Below are 24,530 nucleotides of genomic sequence, written 5' to 3' on the forward strand. Positions count from 1 at the left end.
AAGACAGAAGGGTCCGGAGTGGATCTGACGGAGGGAGGAGCCAGGGAGAAGACAGGAGGGACTTGGAGCAGGAGGAGCCAGGTAGGACCCAGGCTACAGCCATGATGGTGGCCCAAGGTGGAGCCGACGGAGGGAGGAACCATGGTGGAGGAAGGGCTGACGACTCCAGGGGGCAGACTGACGGCGGAGCAGGTGGTGGTGAGACGGAGACGGAGAGCCGACGATCCTGGGTGACACCGAGGATCCGAAGGGCCAAGGTGGAACAGGTGGCTTCGGCGACTGAGGCGTAGACGGAGATCCGGAAGGCCATGGTGGAGCCGGAGTGACAAAGGACTGAGGTGAAGCTGGAGGGAAGGAGGAGCCCAATAGAGCCGGAGGGACGAAAGGACGAGGTGCAGCCGGAGGAGTGCAGTCCTGAGGTGGAGGTAGGGGGACGACTGACCAAGGCGGAGCCGGAGGGATGTGGGAGCCCGGTGGAGCTGGTGGACTGACGGGCTCCGGTGGAGACGAGGGAGCTGGAAGCTATGGTGGAGCCACTGGGTCGCACGACTGAGGCGGAGTCTGGGCCTCGGAGGCTGGAGTCTGAGTCGAGGGACCCTCCAGACTCTATGCCAATGGAATTGGAAATGGGCAGACCAGCGGCGAGCCCATGCCACAAATGGTGGGCTGAGGGGTAGCAGAGGGGCTGACAGGATCCAGCAGAATGAGCATTGAGGCAGGGAACAGGTCAATGAGAGGCGGCGGGAGAGGGAGGTTGGGTGGAATTTCTTCCCAGTTCAGTAGTTCAGATGATGACGGAAGGATTGGTAACTCACAAACAAAGTCAATTAAATCCAGAATCCAGTGTTTGCTCACCCCCAGCGGCAGTGCAGTGGGCAGGGCTTCCTTCCACGCCATTACGCCCCACTGTGATCTCTTCCACGGCAGGCTTCGCAGGACACCAGCACCCACTCAAAGAAGGCAGCGAGGCTCTCTCGAGGACCCTCCCCGGACAACTGCGCTCGTGTGGTGGTGTTTAGTCCAGCAAAATAGAAAGAACAGAGGCAGTTGTCTGGCTAGTGTGTGTAGTTGGCCAGAAACACAAAGTCCTCGGTGTGGTCCTCGAGAGAGCGGTCCCCCTGCTCCAGCAGGAGAACGAGGACAGCAGGATTATTCATAAAGAAAAATAAATAAAACACTGATCAAAACGAAAAAACAAAACGCGGGGTAAACACGCCGCTAACTTCTTTTTATAGGTCTTCTGTCACGTATCATGTTAGGAAGGGGTGAACGAAGACGAAGGTCAAAGATAAAGTCTTTATTATAATCCACAGGTAATTCCTAAACAGGTAAATCTACAGCAGGAGGGTAAAAACATAAAATAAAATATTTCATCAGAAATTAATAAGCAATGAAGATTTCTTTAGAAGACAGAGTTTCATTCTTTGAACAAGTATTTTTTTCTTCATTATGATGAGATATACAGGCCGAATGTCCTAGGTACAGTGCTGATATACAGTCATATTGCACAGCTACAAGTATGATATTGTGTTTATACAACAGTTCAACGGCACAAGTGTGTAAATACATAAGAAACAACAACGGAGGGTCTTTAAAAACCCTCTTCTGTGCAAACTTTCTTCCACAACAGCTGAGCCTATAAGCCTCCGCTACTAATTCAAAAATGTGACTTTAGATCTAATAATGAAAGAACGTCGTTGAGTTTCACCGTTTGTATCACTCACATGCTTGTGGTATTTCTCAAAGATGCACAAATCCGCTATAATTTCAAATAAATAAATGGCTTCAGTTTAACCCATTTCTTTTCTTTGTGAAACCCAAAAGGAAAGGTTTTAAGAAAAATCTTGAAAATAATGTGAATGAGGATTATTATTATATGTAAAGCTTGAAAGAGTCCCTAATAATTGTAATTGCATTGATAAACCTGGACATTCATTAAAATTTCTAATTTGATCTTCCACCGAAGAAAGGAAGTCAAACAGGTTTGGAATGACATGAGAGTGAGTAAATGAAGACGGAATCTTCACTTTAAACATTAATGTGTCAGAATACATATTTTTGTGTGTTATTTTTTTTTCCACCGTAACGTTTTAAAAAGTAATTAACATTGCAAAATATGCAGTCTATATTTTTCCACCATGCACAAAACCTTCATTCTTGATAAGTCTCTAATATGTAATATTTGTGTATATAGTCTTGCTGCAGGTCTAATACTATGCGTTTTTTATCCCCCTCATGCTCTTAGGACCCCAATCCCATTCTTGAACACCTCACTTTGATCCATTTTCCCTGAATTAATGTTTTATTGTTTAGTCAATGATTAGACCTACGAATAATTTCATGGTTCAGTTGTGCCGGTGAGTGAATAGCCACCTGAAACATGCTGGGCTCCTTCTCTGAACGCCTCACTTTATAATTAAAACTTGAGGATGGGGTCTGGAAAACAAATTCTGCCTGAAATTGGAATTGGTTACACAGGCTCTCATGCAAATTTGAGACGGCGGCGGTGGCACCACCAGCCCCAGGCCTGATGTGAAGGACGCAGGTGAAAAATTGCTCACTGGAAAAAAATCACAAAATGGGAAAAACTACAGTGTGTTGAAAAGATGACATACATGTATGTATGTTAGTGGTGGGATAGTATGACTAAAATTCACATTAATGGCATCACGTAACATGGGTGTTTGTATATATACATTGATAGATAGATAGATAGATAGATAGATAGATATGTAAGAAACTGCCTCAGATTTTATTAGACTTTTTCTCTTTTTTTGATGTTTTTATTGACTGTTTTATTGTAAGAGGTAGGCTGGTTGTGTATAAGAGCACTTGTGCAGTGCTTTTACCTCTTGGACCTCTTTGAGTCAGGCAAACAGAACACTTACTGCAAAGAGACTGCGGCTTAATGCTAAATAAACAATACATTTTTCATGTAGAGCTCTTGAACTAAATCTAGCATTTTCAAAATTTCATCCTAGCTTTTCCTTTTTTATGTTGCCTCATTCTTTCTCTTTTAAGTGCTTCATCGTTTTGCATCTATCAGCTGCTTTATAAGTGGCTGGTGGGCTGAAGTCGGTTTTGTGCGCACGTGTCTCTTTGGCCTCTCAGGTGCGCTGGCCCCGGTGCCACAGGCACAGGCCGAGTCTCACTACTTAATTACCATTGTTAATGATGTGCCTTTCTGCTCAACCTGTGCCTCTGTGATGGGCCGTGACAGACAGACAGTCACGCTCTTGTGTCCAAAACCATCAGCAGCATTTGGTCCGGCTGTCAGTTTATTGCCTCCAACAGCAGTATATGAATTTATCTTCACAGAGATGATGTCAGTGTATGTCAAGGCGAATCAGTGATGTTCATAATCTGATTTGAGGGACCAGCCAGGGACACAGATCTCAGCCGAATGGCCTGTGACATCATTTTAGACTTTTTTTCACACTGCCTTCTATGGCTTGGTCCAAACCAAAGTTTGGTTTAACCCTTGTTTTACCATGGCACTTCTAAGTCTGAACTATTTTGAATTTGAGCCAGTGGACCCGCAAAGGATAGGGGGATTATGAAAAAAAAAAATAGTATGAAAATGTAAAATACGTAAGTTAAAATAAACCAAATTTGAAATTATTACTGTTTGATGATGCAGACTAAAGCAGTGGTTCTCAATCCTGGTCCTGGGGGATGCACATTTTGCATGTCTTCCTTATTTAACACACCTGATTGAGATCATTAGGAGAGAGATCCCAAAGCCACTAGATGGCAAGCGTGCAACCATTAGCCGAAAAAGTGTGACAGCTAAAGCTAATGCTTCCGGTCTGACAGTATGTGGGAAAGGAGACCAGAGGCCATTCTCTTTAAATGGATGTCAATGAAAGAGAAGCTTCACTACGCTGAATAAACAGCTTTTTAGAGGAAACAGCTTATCATTTAATGAATCAACAGCCTATCTGGTAATCTTCAACGTGTTTTACACTAGACAATACTTTTGGATTGAACTTTTCAGAGTTTACCATGAAAAAATGCTGTTTTATAAGAGAGGTCACAGACTTTTCGTGACAGGTGGGATTCAGCTTACGGCACTTCTCATTCATTCCTATGGCATCCGTAAATGGCGATTGAGTGTCGAACAACTCTGACTGAAATTCAGTGGCGTCAGTGCTATAATGTGATTGGTTATTAAGGGACATGTGATCCAAGTTAGCCTTTACGCTTTCTCCAATTGTAACTAATACAGACCCTCTCATCTCCCTATAGTCAAAGAGTATAGAATACCAAGAGACGAAACTCTGATGCTTTTTTGGTAACAGCCACTAGGTGGCACTTCGGTAGCGCAGCCGCCATTTTGGGGTAAAAATGGCAACTGGATAACAGCACAGAAGCAGACAGAATGACAACGAAAGAGAAATCAAAGGAGGAATAAAAGAACGCAATGACTGCAGGGAAGTAGTGTGTGACACGAAAAAGTGCAAAAAGTCACTCTACATGGTTCGATTTTTTTTACGGATCAGAATCCATCACATCTTACGCGCTCAAAAATGGCAAATCTCACAGCCAAATCAGAAGTGCAATTGAACATTTCTCAAATGAGTAAATTTTATGACTACTACAGTAAATGTTGTACTGTATTATTATATATGTTTATGTTATCAGTAATCCATTCTTGTACATTTGAGGCAGTTTTAGCCTGCTTTATTGAGTATTTTCATTTTATGCAACGGTACTCATTACTATTATTATTATTAGTTACTATTATAGGTCTGATATATATATATATATATATATATATATATATATATATATATGTTGTATTTATACATTATGTATGTTTTAATTCCCTGGGACACACTACAAACATGATGATCTTACAGAATATGATGGATTGCTGTGTCTGTCATAACTGACACTGGCTATGTTTTTAATTTTTTTTACATTTTTTTTTGTTTGGTTACAGTCATGCTTTAACGGACATTAATATAAGACAATACTGCAAAAACAGTTTACTGTAAAGCTGTTATATATATATATATATATATATATTGTCTAACATTCCCAATTTTCTGATGCATGTACTTAATTTAATTTTTTTTTATTGCAATAATAACAAAGATTACAGTATGTACAAAACATACAAAAGTCCTTTCAATAATAAACTTGTTGACTTATTGTTTATTAGTTAACAGAAGTACAAAAATTCTTAAGAAACAAACAGAAAGGAAAAAAAAAAAAAAAAAAAAAAAATATATATATATATATATATATATATACATATATATTAAATGTTGTCATCATTCAGGTTGTGTATTTTAGCTTTAATGTACGCTTTTTAAAACAAAGCAGCTGATATTTGCCATAGCGACAGCAAGAAGCTAGTGGATTGCCAAGTCGCCTTCACTCCAAAATGGCGGAAGCGTAGGGCTGCTGCTGGACGCCGCTTTTGCAATGGAACGTTCTATTGGCTTTCACATCTTGTCAATATAAGTTCTTTGCTTTAGTAAGAAGATCTCTGAGAGGTCGATGAACTGAACTAACGAGCTGATGATCTCAATCAGGTGTGTTAAAGGGCACCTATTATGCAAAATCCACTTTTAGAAGGTGTTTGGACAGAAATGTATGTTGGATCTTATAATGATAAAAATACATCCAGTCTTTTAAAAAAAAATTCATGAAATCAAACCAGGCTCAAAAAACAAGCACTTTGGAGCCTGTCTACAAAATGACGTCATATTTCGGTAGCCCTGCCCACCAATATTCACTGACAGATGCTATTATTATAATATCAGCCATTTTGTAGGCGTGCGATCAGCTGTGTCGAAAGCAGTGTCTGTCAGAAACACCCCAAAGGGAGATATTTTGTTTTTAAAAAATCCCTTTTTAAGGCTAATCAGTGATGATGTTCTTTGATAATGTTAATGTTAGACTGCTTTTAGCCTTATGCTGAAGCTAGTTTCGGGTTATTGAAACTAAATATGTAAATAATGAAATAAATTAGCACGATAATATCATGTATCGGTGATCTGGCAGGCTGACGATAGGACCCAACACTACTATAGCGTATTATGTTACTCACCCACCATGCATCCTAGGTGTATATGACTTCCTTCTGTCAGATGAATGCAATTGGAGTTATATTAAAAATCCTGGCACTAGAACGGCATAGACGAGTGTTTCTCTTCATCAATCCAAAACAAGTCCAATAAAGTGCATCCATCCATAATAAAAAGTGTCTCACATGGCTCCGGGAGGTCAGTGTGTTTTTGTAAGAAAAATACACATATTTAAAATGTAAGAATCACTTTAATCTAGCTTGTGCTAACAGTTTACGTGGAACTTGCTACTTTGGTAAGGGGCGTGGCAATACTGAAGTACCGTCTAAGCTGTTCGCCAATCGCAATGCAGTGGGACAGTTAACCAATCACAACACATTTCGTTTTTCGGAAGGCAGGCCTTTATTAAACCTGGAACTAATTGAGCCATTTGTGCCAGGCTGGGGAGAAAGGTATTGTAATAATGTAAATTATTTGAAAAATAATGCGTTTTTTGAACCACCAAGCATGAAAGCATGTTCTTGTAGACCCCTACAATGAAATCAAGACTTTGTAAAAGAGCATAATAGAACCACTTTGCCTGTAATTTCCACACAGGAGAGACTTGGTGCTATTTCCAAACAAAAGGAAATATATCGGTTTCAGCTATATCAGCCAAAATATCTGCATATCGGATATTAGAAAAAAAAAAAAGCAATATTGTGCATTCCCTAGTCTTTTCTATTTACAACTTTTGGTGCCATTGAACTGTTGCATAAATGCAATATCACACGAATAGCCGTGTGATATGGCTGTATATCAGCACAGCTATGATTTGGCCATAGGCACAAGGTCACGAGCCAACTATATTTATAATTATTTACAATACACACAATACAATACGATACATTTACAATATATAATTATATACAACTACAGTACATGCACAAAAAAAACAACAAAAATGATATATTAATTGATATAGTACGTTGCATGTGCATGTCTGTCTTAAATTTTAGTGGTTTCTAATTGGATGTAAATATTTATATTTATAACAGAGGGAAATTTAATAAATAAAAAATTCAGAACATGATTCCTATGCTATTGTTCATCTGTGTCGTTATTTTTATAGCTGTTGTGTTTCATACCAAGAAAGCAGCCAAGACTACCTAAACCAAGACCAATTCAACCAAGACAAGATCAGGTACAAATGCGGTCGAGGCCAAAACTAGACCATGAACTTCAAAAAATGGTCTCAGGACTGGTCTTGAGATTAAGACCAGTCCCAAATACTACAACACTAACAGATTATAAAATCCGTTTGAAGTGTTCTGTCCTGCTGCTGTTTTTAAGCTGTAGATTTCCATGCACCTTTTTGAGGCGATTTACTGTATGTTTCCATTAGCTCTTTCCAGAGACAGAGAAAAAAAAAAATCCTTCTCCATGGTGTTAATGGGAGAGGACGGATGGAGGAGGGAATATTTCCTAATGTTAGTGAGTGCCTGATGAACGATGCTCGATGGAATCAATTTGGCCATTGGTCTGCAGATAACTCTCCTCTAGACAGAGCCGCGGGCCTTACGTCTTTAGCTCCTGTACTCTCTCCCTTTCCTTATTCACTTCCTCTCTCCTCCACCCCCGCCTTTGCCTCTGTTTGGATGGATAGATAGCAATATAGGTAGTTCTGTATCATGACCACTGAGTTGTGGCCCAAACAACGCAGTCTATTTTTGTCCTTCAAGTCATATCACTAAAAGTCCAAAGGCGGGGAATGAAAAAGCCTTACAGTAGTATTTGTTCTCTTAATTGCTCAAACGGAGTTCTGGAATGGAAGAATCAATCTTCTTTATTGTTATGGTAGGGGAAATTAAAGGCAATGGAGTTGGCAGTATTTTATGGTGCTTTTGTCAGCGCTGTAGCGGTGCTTTATTGCTAATCAATGGCAAGTAGACGGGCCCGAGCCCAGGGAAAGTGGCCTGCAATGTCAGCCGCTGTTCCAGAGGTGTTCTTACAGTAATCACCTTCTTATTTCCATGAGCATAATAGGGATGTGCAAAACGACATATTTTCAAAATTGACTAGGCAGTGGGTTAGTCGATCAAGTAGTCAATTAGTTAGTTTTAAGGAAGTCTTGCTAATTAGGGTCCATCAGAGGTGTTTCTTGGAGGTTGTAGACACAGGAAACATCATTGTATTTAAGAAAAGCTAGATGAAGCACAACAAGCTACATGAATATGTTATTTTCAAACTTTTAAGGGTGCATAAATATCATGAAATATTACTTTATTTTTGGAAAGTCAAGACCTTGTTATAAAACGACTTGTGCACAGTCATGTGGGTCTACATGTCCTGTTTTATGCTTTTTTAATAATACTTCATGTTGGTTGTTCCACATGACTTTGATTTGGAGGACACACCTTTTTTAGTCATATCACGCTGACTTTATACTCCTCAAAATATCAAAATGAATGCAAAATGTAATTAATTAAAAAAAGTTTGTTGTGTGGACTGCATTTGTAATTTATTTCTAAATAAATGAATAGATCTGTACAATAATGACAGTGTTGATTACTATATAGGCTAAATATTTAGTTTTTAATGCATCATTCTAAACATTTGAAGACCAAATTATGCAAAATAACAGGGACATTGCTAACAGCAAGTGTTTTAAAGTTTGTTAGTGTCTTGACATTTATTGTTGAAGATAGTGGATCTGTAACAAAGCTGGTGCTTTCATTGCTGTAGCAACTGTGCTTTAAAGTGGATGAATTTAAAGATACAACTTCTAAAAGTGTTTTACTGTTCTGACAGCACTGGGAGACTTTTAGCAAACTGAATGTTCAGCATGCTGTCAGTGCACTAAGACGTTGTGCTTTCTAATTTATCCTCTTAAGTACACTGTTGCTGAAGTTAAATTGCAAACAAACAAAAAATGCTGTTCTTTGGTGCCTTCAGCCAATACGCTCAAGATAGTTTTGTCATGATTTTTTGATTAAAAAACGTTGGCGTATAAAACCTAATGTTGGGGTTCCTGCACCAGATGCTGTCTTAAAGAGTCCGTTCACCCAAAAAAGAATGTTTTCTCATAATGTTTGATGACTTTTGTTCATCTTTGAAACACAAATGAAAATATTTTAATGAAAACTGAGAGATTTCTCTCCCTCCATTAAAGTCAGTAAGGTTTGTTCTTGAATTTCTTGAAAAGTGATTTGTCCTTGTGCATCACAAAAACATGTGGGTTGATGTGACATGGCATTTTCACTGTCCCACAAGACAAAAATGAATATAATAAATATTGTCGTTATTTAAAATGCTGTAAATCTTTTTCTTTGTCCTACATGGAACTGCTGTTATAAGAGCTGTGTTATTCAAAAATGTTTTTTTTTTTTGAACCATATGTCAAAATTGTCCCATGGCGTGACTGTCTCAAGCATGGTTCAATAAATTACAACTTTTACAAATTAAAAAGAAAAGCATAAAAATGTTAATACCTCTATCATGATTGTACAAATGTCTATTTTAGTAAATGTCAGTCATTTTTTTCATCCATATATTTCTGAAAGTGTAGGAACTTGATACATTTTGTGTCTGAAAACCATGTCCTCTGGTGTGACACCATATCCTGATTTTAAATCATCCAATTCCAGAAAAAAAATTTAATTAGTTGAAGGACCCCATTCATGATTGTGTTACTGAAGCCCCTTGTCAAGCCCATGACATGTGCACATTGTAAATTTTTGTCTCAGAATTGTTTAAATATTTAAGTTTTTTGGAACCAAATGTTGTGTTTTGTTGTCCTTTGGTGTGACACCCCTAAATTCTATTTTTTAATTAAAAACTGTATGTTAAACTACATAATCATGGAAAATTATGCAAAAGTGTCTTGCAAACCGCTAATGACAGGTTAGCTTGGAATAGCAGGGTCATTAATTGACACAAAAGGCTAAAACGTCCTATGGTGTGACAGAAAATGTCCTCCGGTGAGATGCCTGTATACTGTCACACCATAGGAAAAAGATGTCACACCAGAGGACAAGGTCTCTTTAAAAAGCATTTTAAATAATTAAATAAGATTTGTTTAACTTTTTTTTATTTGTTCTAAAATGCAGTAATTACATTAATTAAACAATTTTCTGATGTTTTTGCAGAAAATTTGTACTGTTATAAAGTGTTATGAAAATAATAATAAAATGTGATACTTTGTTTTTTAAAACAGAAAGAATTGAGGGAGTAAAATTAGTGGAAGACAGAGGACAGAGATTGTAGACAAAAAATAAACAGGGATCCACCAGAAGGGAGGAGATACTAAGAGAATGATGCAGAAAGTAAACAGAATCAAAATCACGCCTTAAAAAGAGCAGCTATGTAGTTTTAAAAAAAAATCTCATTAAAATCAAATTAAAAAATCTTAAAATTGTTTAATTTTCAGCAGTTTTGAACAGATGACAACAAAGTTTGTCTTGAAATTGTCCAAGTCATGGAGAAAAATTAAGTTATAATTTCATATTAAATAAATAACACTATATGAAAATAAGTGTCTAAGATAAATCTCTCTCTTTTTATCTAATTTTTGCTCTCTCACACCATAGGACAAATTTATGGTACAGTTTAGTAAATATATGCATTTCTTAAAAAATGGTCTTTTACAAAAAAAAAATAATAATAATAATAATACTGGCTATTTGTCAACTACCCATGTACATTTGCCATATTTAATGTGCTTTTTACACTGATATACAAATGTATTGAAATGTCAAAGTCCTGGTGGAATAGACTTTCCAAAGAGGGACAGAAATGTCTCATATTTTCAAGAAATATGTCTTCATTTGTGTTTTGCAGATAAACAAAAGCATAGTTTTCAACATAATTTTCATTTTTGAGTTAACTATCGCTTTAAGGTATTATAGACCTCCTTGCAAAAAAAAAAAAAAAAAAAAATTAGATGTTGAATGACTAATTCACTAGTTGACCCTTCTGACCCATCCCTAGAACATAGGGAGCCAGCTGTGTTGTAACTTGCGAGTCTTCCTTATCCTCTTTGATTTCTCTATATTTTTCTGTTCGTAAAACACTCTTCTGACCCTGCCTCCTTTCTGTCTCCATCCTCCTTCTCTTCCTTCGTTCTGTCTGGCTCCAGCGCTAAAGAGTCCCCAGACTCTATTTCTCTCAGAAGCTGCAGTACAGAATTAAGCCAATCTGTCTTCATATTACTGCCTGTGTGCGGCCCAGATTGATCTGGCTGCCTGCCACTCCAGGCGGACACAAATCATTGGCTGGTCATGAAACCCCGGTCGCCCCTCTTTTGATTGACAGCGCTCTGCCTCGTCTATCTTGCACTCTTTTATTCTCTCTGCTTTCTCGGAATTACAGTCTCGGCATGTTATCTGTAAATAACACACATTTCATTATAAGATGGCTGGCAGGTACATTTTCTTTTTCTAAATCTGCTTAGTAGAGTCGTTTTCTTTAGTCATTCAGGGAATGCATTCGCTACCAGCGGTTGGTTGTCGATTTGCTATATATGTTGTGACCACATACACGGATAATCAGACAGTTCCTATTAAATTGACCTTTTTTGGCTTTTAGTTTGAATATGTTAGCCTTAAGGTTATCTGTAAGCTAGTGTGCTCCAAAACAATCACAAAATTTGCATTTACAAGATACAAGCATTAAAAAATTACAGTCTCTCACTTCCGCCAATGCACTTCCGCCCCTACACTATAAATACATGCTGAATCTGCGGCTGAAATCGGTCACTTGTTCACAGAATTAGTATTTTTTTTACAGTAAATGGCACATAGTGCACTATATAGGGGAAAGGAAACAATACAGATGGGTGAAAGAAGTCTGCGCTGGTCCAGAGAAACGATAACATGGACTGGATCATATGCGCGAGGCAACACAGACCATAAAATGTATCGGACCCATGGAATTCTACACAGAATGCTTTATTTTTTTGTCATACACTGTTAAATGCTGCTTTACCAAGCTTAAAGACTCTGTCCCAAGCTGTTGGCTATTCAAAAAATGGGCAGGGCTGCTTGGTATGTCCCGCCCTGTCTTCCTGTTTCAGTTGAAATTAAGTCCATTATGTTAACACATAGGCTGTGTCTGAAAGCTCCAAAATGCTAGGCAGCATTCGTAGCAAGGCATCAAGGCATCAAGGCATCAAGGCACATCCGAATCCAAATTCTGCTTCATTTCCTGTCTCCGGAGGTACCTTCTTCTGATCAAATTTTGAAGACAGTATAGATGTATCCTTCGCTGCCTTTGATATTCCATAATTCTGTGGGTTTGATTCCGTGATGGTTGAGCTAAAAGAATAAAGATGGCGTCTGAAAGTTGCGTTTGGTGGTCAGTGTGTAAAAGTATATATCTGACTAACTTTTTGCACTTTTGATGTTATTTCTAGTGAGAAATTAGTATTATAGTAATTAAATGTTCGTTTAGTTATCATCAAAGCTCGTTCTATTTTGTTTTAGATTATTACATTACGCTGCCTCAGAAGCCCGTCCAAAATCAGTTTCATAAGGTGCCTTTGTGCAAAAACACTGCCTGCCAAGTCATTTCCTGATAAGGCAGCTAGACAGCAAGTCAGCTGCTTAGGCTTTTGGACACAGCCATAGAATAACGCTGCTTGTTTCAAACTATTTCAGTGGACCTTCAAAGAAAAGATGCAATGTCATGCAAATGTAAGACGCAATGTCATGCAAATGTAAGTGACTTTTGTTACTTTTGAGATCTTTATGTATTCATGACAATATGAACAGGTTAGCATGACAGGCTAGCATAAAACATTGTTTGGCTAAGTGATGTAGTCCTGAGTACATGTTCCTGGTTCAGTAACTTATGTTGGACCTAGAATAACATTTCTTCAAAATGATTCCAGGGTTCCATCACTAACCTTAACTTTAACTAAACTCGGTCCTGGAGTCCTGTCCCAAACTCGGTCCTGGAGTCCTGTCCCAAACTTGGTCCTGGAGGGCCAGTGTCCTGCAGAGTTTAGAACTTCCCTCAACACACCTGCCGGGAAGTTTCTTATATGCCTAATAAGAGCTTGATTAACTGGTTCAGGTGTGTCGAACTGGGGTTGGAGCTAAACCAGTGGTCTCAAACTCAATTCCTGGAGGGCCACAGCTCTGCACTTTTTCGCTCCAAACCTAATCAAACACACCTGATCCAACTAATCAAGGTCTACAGGGATTACTAGAAACTCCAAGCAGGAATTGAGTTTGAGACCTCTGAGCTAAACTCTGCAGGACACTGGCCCTCCAGGACCGAGTTTGGGCACCCCTGCTATAACTGTGCTGTAGTCAAGACTAGCTCATTGAAATCCAAGACTAGGCCAAGACCTGAGTAGGGTTATAGTCAATGACAAGACTGAGAATAGAAAAGGTTCAAGTCTGAGTTAAGAAAGAGACCTAAAGAGGGTATGAGCAATTCAGTCTGGTTTTGCACCGGTGTCACACAAGCCACAGAGCATGCACCTGTCCAGAAACACAATAATACAGAGCAGATCATATATGCAGGTTGGTTCAGCCCACAAAGCGTTTCCATGGGAGTCTTGAGTTAAGACCCAGAATAGGCCCTAGTCAAAGAATGTCCAAACTTGTTTCTGGACAACCCCTACTCTAGTCCAGGGGTTCACAACTCTGGCCCACGAGATTCATTTTCCTTCAGAGTTTAACTCCAACCTTGATCAAACTCACCTGCCTGTAACTTTCTAGTGATCCTGAAGACCTATTTTAACGATCTAGGTGCATAGTGCACGGCCCAGACGCACTTAGGGCGTGTCTGAATCCACTTTTGCTAAGGACTGGAAAAATGGGTTGTCCCTATTCTCCTAATGAGTCATGGGTGTGTTTTGGGCTTAACATGCATTGAACCAACCAGAGTCTCATCTCCCATTCCCTTTAAGAGCCAGTTGCACTCGTGCCATGGCGGAATTTGCTAGAACAAAGACTAAACGCTTCTCCAGAGAGCGGGGGGGCATTTACGGGCCGAGCCCCCCAAATGAGTTACTGTGCACCCTCTTTCCATCCTCTCCTCTCCTTGCTGAACGTGATCATTTTCGAAGGCAAAAGTGAAACCAAACAGCAAAGCGCCCACAATGCACCTGAACACAGTTTGCTTTCTGACTAGTGCACCCATGGGCACACAAATGGGCGCAAATGCATTTGCTATTTAAACAATGGGATGCAGGACGTGAAAATGATAAGTGCGTCGGGCTGAAACTAGCAATAAGCACTTGTGCCGGGTGCATGATAGGGCCCTTGATTACCTTGTTCAGATTTGTTTGATTAGGGTAGGAATTGAACTCTGCAGGAAAATGGACCCATAGTCCATAGGGGCTTTTGCACTGGAGGAAACTTTTCATAGTTCCCAGAACTATTGGCGGAAGTGCCCACTTTTTACCATGTTTGCACTGCAGGAACTAGGAACATATTTTGTTCTAGGAAAGAGGGAACTAAATTAGCTCCTACTTCGTTTGTTGACGTTTGAAAATGCCAAGAATAAAGATGTCGCTTCAGAGTTCCTGCTACCAGTGCAAATGCAACCAGGAAGACGGCCCGAGGAAAAAATTGGTTTTCTAGGAACCACCAGGCTAGAGCTGAGTTCCTAGAACTACATGGTATGAAAGCCCGTCATGACAAGATCAAGATCATGAAAATATAATCTAGAATTCAGACTTGAGTCTTGTCTTGAGTATTACTGCAATACTGCCTTCAACCCATGGGTAGGCAACTCTTGCCCTCCGGCCCACTTTCCCGCAGAGTTTAGCTCCAACCCTAATCAGACACACCTGAACAAGCTAAGAAAGGTCTTCGAGATTATTAGGGTGCATTCCACTTTGTTTTTAGACATACAATTGCAAACCTCCCTAAGCCAGAGGTCTTTAACCCTGCTCATGGGGACCCACTGTCCTGCAATGTGTTTCCAGCCTGCTTCAGAACACCTGGATGTGTATTTTCAACCCTAATCAAATGCAGCTGAAGCAGCTACTCAAGCTCTTTAGGACAGTGGGTCCCCAGGAGCAGGGTTGAAGACCTCTGTCCTAAGAACTTCCCTGGCAGGGGAATCCATGCTGTCATTTTATAGTGCCTTTCATTTTGTCAAGTAAACAAGGTAAGTTTATATAGACAGGCCTTCAGTCCCTTATGACAGAGGGAGCTAGCAGTCAGAAAAAGGTGGAATTTGTGAAAATATTATTAAAGGACATCAAAAATACAAGAAGTTTAGGGACCTCAGGGAGGCTGAGCTCAAGTTCAGAAATGACCAACAATTTGTGAAATATAAAAATAATTGAAAAATAGAAAACGCTAAGGTAGAGTCGCAGTGGTAAGATTCCATGATTGATTGAGCAGCATCAATTTGTGTTGCCCATATACTCATATGTTGTTCAAGTAAGTATGATCCAGGAACAGGAAATCATGTTAAAATTAGTTAGTGACCCATACATGCCCCCAAGTCCTAAATTTTTTTAAACGTCATATTAACATGCAGAAATTGTAATTAAAATAATAAAAACACTAAATATAAAAATGTAGAATGTCAAATTGACATAAATTTTTTTAAGTTATCAAGATATCTCAGCTTAAAGAGTTACTTCACCCCAGAATGAAAATTCTGTCATTAATTACTTACCCTTAATTTGTTCCAAACATCCTGGTATTTTCATAAGTGTGCATTGAAGACTGATACAGAAGAAAAGAAATTGTTGAATTAAGTTGTTATTTTTCTTTTCTTTTCGTTTTTGTTTTTGTTTTTCGTTTTCTTCTTATTCTCGTTTGTAAAATTACGGCTGAACCACTGATGTCCAGCACCTTTCTGGGCCATGAACGTGGTAGTTGTGTTGCAGTCTATGGAGGGTTGGAAAGCTCAGATTTCATCAGAGTTATCTTAATCTGTGTTCCTAAAATGAACAAAGGTCTTACAGGTTTGGAACAACTTGAGGGCGAGTAATTAAAGACAGAATTTTCATTTTTGGATGAACTAACCCTTCAAATATGAGGGTGTGAATGGGCCTTAAAGCCAGGATTTTTTTAAGCATTGCAGTCAAAGCACCCTTACCACTAGCTTGTCAGACCAAAGCGACAGAACCCTAAAAGTCATCTTTCATTTCATGCTGAATTCTGGGTGTTATTCTAGAGCACAGGCAAAAAGGCAACAATTTTTGTAAATCAAATGGAAATTAGAATCTTCTGCATCTACGTCTTTGAGTCATTTGCCTTGTTTGAGCACATCACATTGGTCCTTTTCTTAAGTATGAAAGGATGACATTTCACAGTAAACCAGAATGAATTGAGGGTTTATGTTCGGTAAATAAGTGTTTGATCGGTGCACTCAAGGAACTGAAGCCAAACATCTGAAAGATTCAATTTCCAGCGAGATCCTTTTAAAACTGCAGGAACACATTCTGTAAGATTCAATAAGACTCTCCATCACCTGCACATTTCGTTCAGGTAGACACATTCTATATGCATCTCTCTCAATCTCTCCATTTATTTATTTATTTTCACTTTACCCTGTGCTCGGTTTACTCTTAACACAAATTTATTTTAGATGGTTCAGGCAATTTCCACTGTCATGGTCCAATGAAACCTAGACATGAGGTTTCAGATAGCAAATGTAATGGGAGCTGCAGAACTGGGGCTTAATGTTCTTGTTAGTTGCTTTTAGCTGGTTGGGAGCAACAATCCCAAGGTCAAGGCATGGGTTTGATTTCCAGCCAGTTCCAACCAGTTATTCCACCTTACAATGTGAATATTTGGATGCTGTGTACAGTAGAAGTGAGTTATTTGAGCAGATTTGTCACTATACTTATGCAAACATATAATATGCATGTTCAAGCAGACTGCTTTTGTCTATTTCTGTGATTAGTTCAGATCCGATTCAGTTTCATGACCAGTACTCCACATTTCCCAGCAACTGTACACAGGCGTCAAACATTGCGTCAGCTTTCCAAATGAACGCATCTGCCCTGGAGGATGAAATTTTATTGCTGCAGTCTGACATTCAGATGAAGGCAGAGCTTCTGCGGGACATTTTTGGAACTTCGATGAGAGAAAATATCCCAACATCAGAAGAGGTGCACTGAACCTTGACAGCCTTGTTTGGCTTAACATACTTGTGTGAGACAGCATTTTCCCACATGAAGATAACCACATCCAAATACCGCTCAACCTGAACTGATGATCACCTGGATGCCTGTTTAAAACTCGCCTCAGCAGCTTCTCTGCTGATTGCATTGGCCTGGCTGATTCATTTGAGTGCACATCTGAATCGTGTTGTATCTTTGAATGAAAAGTGCTTGCATGATAATATGCGTATAAAGAAAAAGGAATTTCTCAAATTAAACTGGAAAGGTATCATGGATCCAAACTGGGTCCAAACTGGTTTTAACTGAGGATCATGATTTGTTGGTAGTATTAGAGCATATTGTAAATGCATATTAGCACAGTTGCATGCTTTTGTGATTTAAAAAGGGCATTTGGACCCAGAATCAGTGGCATGTGTACCTTCATACCACTGTAACCACAGTCAATCTGTGGCTTTTAAAAAAAAAGTCACAGGGTAGTAAACAAATTTAACTTACTAGGGGTAGAATGTCGTCTTCTATAGTTTGGCCTCATTGCTCTGCAATCTGGCCCAGTGCGCAGTAATGATTGCTTTCTGTCACTCTCGCTGACTGTCGAAAAAACTCTGACAGTCCAGGCACGTCGAGATGCGCTTGCAAAACTGACTCCTGCTGTGATGAAACATGACAAAGGGGGAATTTACTCATTTGTTATCCTCCTGGAAGGCAGACAAAACAATGAGAGACATTATGGAAATCAGCACGACAGCACACGTCACCCCCGACCTGCCCTGACTGCGGCTCTGCGCTCAGTACGGGCTTATCTTTGTCTCAACTGTCAGCGTAGTCATTGCTATTCTTAGCGTAATCAGTAGAAATAGTCTGAATGGAAATAGACCAGTTGCCCCGACATTAAAGCCTGCTTAGTGTGATACAGCATAAAGAAATAGAGCAGTACTGTGCGTAATAAAAAAGGAAGAGGCATATTTTAAAAAGACAATGAATGTATTGTGACATTAAAAGGATAGTTCACCCAGAAATGTAAAATCAGTCATCATTTACTTACCTTTGCCTCGTTCCAAGCGTGTATGACTTCCTCTTTAAAAATAAAACAAGATAATGGGCCCAACACAACACTGGATTCCAGAAATTATAGCTGCAATTTCTGTTTCCCAAAACCATAGTTCACAGAAACCATAACCACCAAGTTGTGTGGACTAATTAAATGAACCGATTAATCTGCAAAAGTTGTTACTCCACTATCTGTTGTACGCATTAAAAATGGTTCTATATTAAAATAGCATAGTTCGTACAATGTATGTGTGACAAGTTACTACAGTTTCAGGAAGCAGTTGTGAGTAGATGACATGAGGATGAGTAGGGGAGAGTGGGGTAAGATGAGCCATTTTTTACTTATGTGGTCCTCAAGATAAGGGAAAATGAGGCAGAAGTACAATGAAAGTATCTAAAATAATTTTAGGATGTTTCCGGTCATTTTACGTTTTCAGAATGTATACATGACTAAGGGTTCTAAAATTATGGCTCTTTATTAAAACATGTTCCTTTGGCTCAATTTGTTGTAAGTTGACCCAAAACAGTGGGTAAGATGAACCATCTGGAGTGCAGACTGACTATCTGACTGAATCTGATTCAAACCCATGTGAAATTGTAAAGATAATTTACCTCTTTTAAAAACTTAATTATCAAATTTAATTGTACAAACCATCATATTTCTTTTCCTAAAGCTAACTTAAAATAAAACCAGTCAAATGAAGTTTTATTTTCAGTTTTTAATTGTTGGCATTTCTGAAACAATATGTTGAAAACCTTAGTATTAACCTTGCCACAGACTAAACTTACTAAAATTAAATAAAAATTGAATACTAGATGTGCAATATCACATTAAACACGTGGCTCAACTTACCCCATAGCATTTGGCTCACTTTGCCCCATAGCTAGTATTTTGGAAAAAACTAGCTATCTTACCAATTCAGGTTAATATTTAGGTAAATTAATTGCATGGTTTAATCACCTATATGCATTGCTAAATCACCTATATGCATCATAAATAGTTTTTAGACCTAGATAAATTTGCTTTGATGTATCTGTTATGCTAACATTTTACTTTGCCAGAAACAGTTTTTAAAGTAAATGAGAGCCTTCCACTCATCCCATGTGTTTCTCCTTTTCACAGTCTGGCAGAAATGATGTGTGATTCCAAAATACATGTTCATAAGACAGTGTACAGTTGCCAAGATACAGGGGGTGAGTCAACTTACCCACTGGCTCAACTTACCCCACTCTCCCCTAAATGACAACAAAATATGTGTTTTTGGGTGAACTAACCATACTGAATCCAGAACTGCTCGTTTTCAGTCCTCCAAACCATCCAAGTGCAGGTTTCTTTCTCTGTCCTTGTCCCGTCTCTCCAATATGATTTGTTGTATTTTTAGCCTGCTGTTGGCTCAAGTGTCATTTGTCTTCAAATGTGGTCAACAGAATGCCTTTATTAGAGAATGTCACGCTTTAACAACAAGCAATCACTCAAACCCCTCTTAAAGAGTGTTGCAAGACCCTCAGCTTTTGTCGTTTAGTAGCAATCAGTGCAAGCATTGCCCCCTCTGTGCTTAAGTCAACAATATCACCGGATGCAATTTCCAGGAAAAGCTATGGCTGAGTGATATTGAGTCTACATGACCAAATCTCTCTCTCACACACTTTCTTTCTTTGTGTGTTTCTGAGAAAAAAAAAAAGGCAAAATGGTTGTCATTCCTATTTTAAAGCTAAATATGTTTCTGTTCACACACAGTTCAGATATAAACAGAAGTGACAACTGGATTGTATAACCAAACTGACTTGTTTTGTGACGACACTGTACAGTAAGTGCATTGACACATTCCATTATAAGCAAATCCAATCAGGACAAATGTTTAATTGGAGCTAATTACTTGAGTGTGGAGAGCAAACACCTCCATACCCTTCCTCTCGCCCTTTCCATTTTTTCTGTAATGTGCAATTTTAATGTGGATTTTTTCTTTAATATCAGTCATTTTTCCATTTCCGAGTTTATCTCTGCGCCTCTGGGGTCTTTGAAAAGGTTGACTCATTTCAATTAAAATAATAAGCCCACATGATAACAAGAAAAAGTCCTTCTGCAGCAAATCGCAGTCATCTTAATGAACAGGGTTGTGTTTATTAGGGGAGGGACAGCACAGACTGAATGTTAACATGGGGCGCTTTTGTGTCTGTCGGTCACCTGTTTTGTCCTATCTTTGACTTCTGTCTTTTTTTTTTTGCATGTCTGGTGCTTTTACGCATTGCCTTTATGCTGTCTGCTGCATTTTTGTGCTGTTTAATTGCTTCGTCTCAACTGTTTTACTTTCTGTCAGGTTTTGTATAGCCTAAATGCTCTCTGTACCCTATTGCCTTTTCTCTACTGTGTATCCTGTTGATACACCTCATTAAAAACACCCACTGTTTTTTTTTTTTTTTTAGTCTGTGAAGTTTAATAGAGACTCGCTTGCTGTCAGAGATGATTTTATGCAAAAGTAAAATACTCATTTGACTTTTTAACATTTACAGATAAGGATATAACTGTAAGATGTAAGAGACATGTCTCAAATGCATTAAATAGCACACATATCTGACAGGAGGGCAAGCTGCTTTAAACTGTAGGGCTATGAGTTAATTTTAAATGCTTAAAGGACTAGTTAGGGTTTGGGTTACCCAAAAATAAAAAAAAATCTGTCATTAAGTACTCACCTTTATGTCGTTCCAAACTTGTAAGGTCCTGGTTCATCTTCAGAACACAAATTAAGATATTTTTGATGATATTTGGACACAAAAAGTATTTTTGTAGCTTTGTAGCATTATTTCACATGGCCTATTTTAACAATGTCCTTACAACCTTTCTGGACCTTGAATGTGGCAGTTGCGTTGCTGTCTATTCAGGGTCAGAAAGCTCTCAGATTTCATCAAAAGTATCTTAATTTGTGTTCCAAAGGTGAACGAAGGTCGTACGGGTTTGGAACGACACAAGGGTGAGTGATAATGTTTTTCATTTTTCATTTTTGTCTCATGTTTAGGACTTAGGATCATATTACACCCCATAAACATAAAGGTTATATATCCTATTGTCTGTTCTATACCTTTTATCTTTATATTCTATAACCTATACCATATTCTTTACTCTAGTGGTTCTCAAACTAATGATCATACCATCGGTGGTACACAGAGGCCCCCAAATGGTACATAGCATTAATAACTGTAATAAAAGTCAAATAAATATTTAATTCGCATTTAATTTTTAGTTTGTGATTTATTTACAAGCTTGATACAGCTTTGTTCTTCTAAGGCTCTGTTGCATACTCCACATTATTTTGGGATGTCAAGCTGCGCACTGGTGTTTATGTACTGATAAGGACCTCTTGCATCAGAGTGTATGCGCATTAATTTTAATCCACATGCAAAAACAGTGGCAAAAATTGAGGCAGTTAATATCAAAGGCAAGATATTAATCTATTTGACCTCAAGGCTGGTTTCATGACGACGTACTTAAAGAGTGACCTGCTTTTGACTCCAAAACTTTTTTTTTTTGTTAGCTATATAGGCCTATGCTGTTTAAATATAACCTATGCCTTGTTGTGTACCCCATATCCTGACATTTCACAGACTATCATGGGAAAACCTATTGCCTGTCTTTAAAAATGATCAGGATTTGACAAAATCTCTTCCATTGTCTCTCCTGTTTTCTTAGTATATGTGCGGTTTAACTCCAGCCATGGGTTCCCAGTGGAGCTGGAAAAAGGTGCGAGTGTAGCTGAGCTGAAAGAGACGGTGGGACGTTTACAGGGAGTACAGCCTGATCGACTGCGGGTCATCTTTGCTGGACGAGAGCTCTGCAATGAATCCACACTTCAGGTTAGAATACTTATTACGGAAATAATGCTTAAAAAAAACAAAAAAAAAAACTTTAGTGTGAAATGAATGTTTTTAGACACTTGCTTCTTAGTTGTAATTAAAGGATTAGTTCACCCAAAAATGAAAATTCTGTCATTAATTTCTCACCCTCATGTTGTTCCAAATCCATAAGACCTTCGTTCATCTTTGGAACACAAATTAAGACATTTTTAATGAAATACGAGAACATTCTGACCCTGTATAGACAGGACATGTTCAAGGCCCGGAAAGATAGTAAGGATGTTGTCACAAAGAAAACCAAAATAACACCTTAATTCAACAATTTCTTCTCCTCTGTGTCAGTCTCCTCTGCGCATTGTGTTTTGAAGATGAACAAGGTCATTTTTGGGTGAACTATCCCTTTATATTAAATGCAATATTAAGTATATTAAGAAGTATTAAGAAGTATGCTTCTAAAGAATTTGAAATATGGTTAAAGGTTTAGTTCACCCAAAAATGAAAATTAGCGCAGTATTTACTCACCCTCCATACATCCTGGGTATATATGACTTCCTTCTTTCAGACAAATCCAATCTGAGTTATATTAAAAAATATCCTGGCGCTTTCAAGCTTTATCACGGCAGTGTTTCTCTTCATCAGTCCAAAACGAGTTTAATAAAGTTCATCCATCCATAAAAAAGTGCCTAAAACCTAACACCTGCCCATTCCCATTCTAAAGCTTGGAAGTGCCAGGATAATTTTTATTATAACTCCGATTGGATTTGTCTGAAAGAAGGAAGTCATATACACCTAGGATTCATGGAGGGTGAGTAAATAATGGGCTATTTTTCATTTTTGGGTGAACTAACCCTTTAACTGGTTTACTGCCGAATGTAATGTCAAGCATGGATAGTAAAACAAAATATATGTTAGTGTCATTACTTTTAAACCCTGTATTGTATTTAAATAATTATTCATTTTGTAATTATGAAATTGGAATTATTAAAAGATATTTAAACTGTATTAAGTATAAATTTAATATTGAAAAACATTACAGTTAAAACTATGATCATGTGCTTTGGTATGTTAGTCAACACATCAAAATAAGTGACCTTGTATTTAATTAATCTTATGCTATCTGCAAGTACAGTTTTTAAATTTTGAATTTTTTTTAAATACACTACAAGTGTACATTCAGTGCAATTAAGTGTGCTTTTTTTTCAGAACGGTTTGCTTTATCGTTCTCACTCTCTTTGAATTTGTGTTTGGATAATTAGGTCGCTCTTTGCCATTAAGAGAGCATCTTGTAAAGTGTGCCCTGTTTTAGCCCGAGTGTTCAACTTGTTATTACAAAGCTTTCCATTTATCAATTTTCACTATTTCTCTTGCTTTTACAAAGTCTGTCTCTCGCTCACTTGTTCTTTCTCAGCGTTGTGAATGAGGAAATCTCCATGGGGGCTCTGTCAGAGTAAACCGAGCCAAAGGATCTCCTGAACTTTAGTCCGCAGTGCTTCATTAACCCTGACCTTCTTAATTATGCATTAAACCAGACACACAAGCTGCAGCATTTAGAGCCACTTTTGTTGTCCACACACATTCATGCTAAAGAGGACTACAATAAAGATACAAAAAGCAATTTGCTGAAATTAGCAGGGATCTCAATGGCAGTTGCTTGGCTGACACAGGACCCCTGGAAGTGCAAATAAATGGTAATAAGAAATGCTTCCCAAATTAAATAAATTAAATCAGCATATTGACACTGTGACACTGAGGACTGGAGTAATGATGCTGAAAATTCTGCATTGCATTACAGGAATAAATTCTATTTTAAAATATATTAAAATGGATTAGTTTAATTTGTAGTAATATTTTAAAATATTCCTCCAATCTCAAACATTTAAATGATAGTGTATGCATACAGTTAAAGTCAAAAGTTTACATACACCTTGCAGAATCTGCAAAATTGTAATTATTTTACCAAAATGCATGTTATTTTTTTGTAGTACAAACCTGAATAAGATATTTTACATAAAAGACATTTACATATAGTCCACAAGAGAAAATAATTGTTGCATTTATAAAAATGACCCCATTCAAAAGTTTACATACATTTGATTCTTAATACTGTGTTGTTACCTGAATGATCCACAGATGTTTTTTTGTTTATTGGTAGTTGTCCATGAGTCCCTTGTTTGTCCTGAACAGTTAAACTGCCTGCTGTTCTTCAGAAAAATCCTTCAGGTCCCACGTTTTCTGTGCTTTTTCAGCATTTTTGTGTATTTGAACCCTTTCCAACAATGACTGTATGATTTTGAGATCCATCTTTTTACACTGAGGACAACTGAGGGACTCATATGCAACTATTACAGAAAGTTTAAACGCTCACTGATGCTCCAGAAGATGCTCTGATGCTCCACATTTTGAAATCTGTTGTACTTACAAGTTTGGCAAGGGAATATTTCAATCTTGACTCTCCCTGCAGTAAATATGGAAGCATATTTCTGACATTCAGTCTTGTGCTCTTCTGTGCATATGTC

The 24,530-nt window shown here is 38.2% G+C and overlaps 1 protein-coding gene across 1 annotated transcript in view; it reads left to right on the plus strand.

Annotated features, from left to right (window-relative positions):
- The window catches only part of prkn (parkin RBR E3 ubiquitin protein ligase), a 154,624-nt gene that overhangs the window by 14,597 nt on the left and 115,497 nt on the right, over positions 1–24,530 (plus strand). Inside the window, 1 exon segment of the mRNA XM_051126514.1 lies at positions 21,851–22,014. Coding sequence (XP_050982471.1) covers positions 21,851–22,014 — 164 coding nt within the window.

The sequence above is a fragment of the Labeo rohita genome, chromosome 13 (assembly GCF_022985175.1).
Source record: "Labeo rohita strain BAU-BD-2019 chromosome 13, IGBB_LRoh.1.0, whole genome shotgun sequence".
Classification (NCBI taxonomy): Eukaryota; Metazoa; Chordata; class Actinopteri; order Cypriniformes; family Cyprinidae; genus Labeo; species Labeo rohita.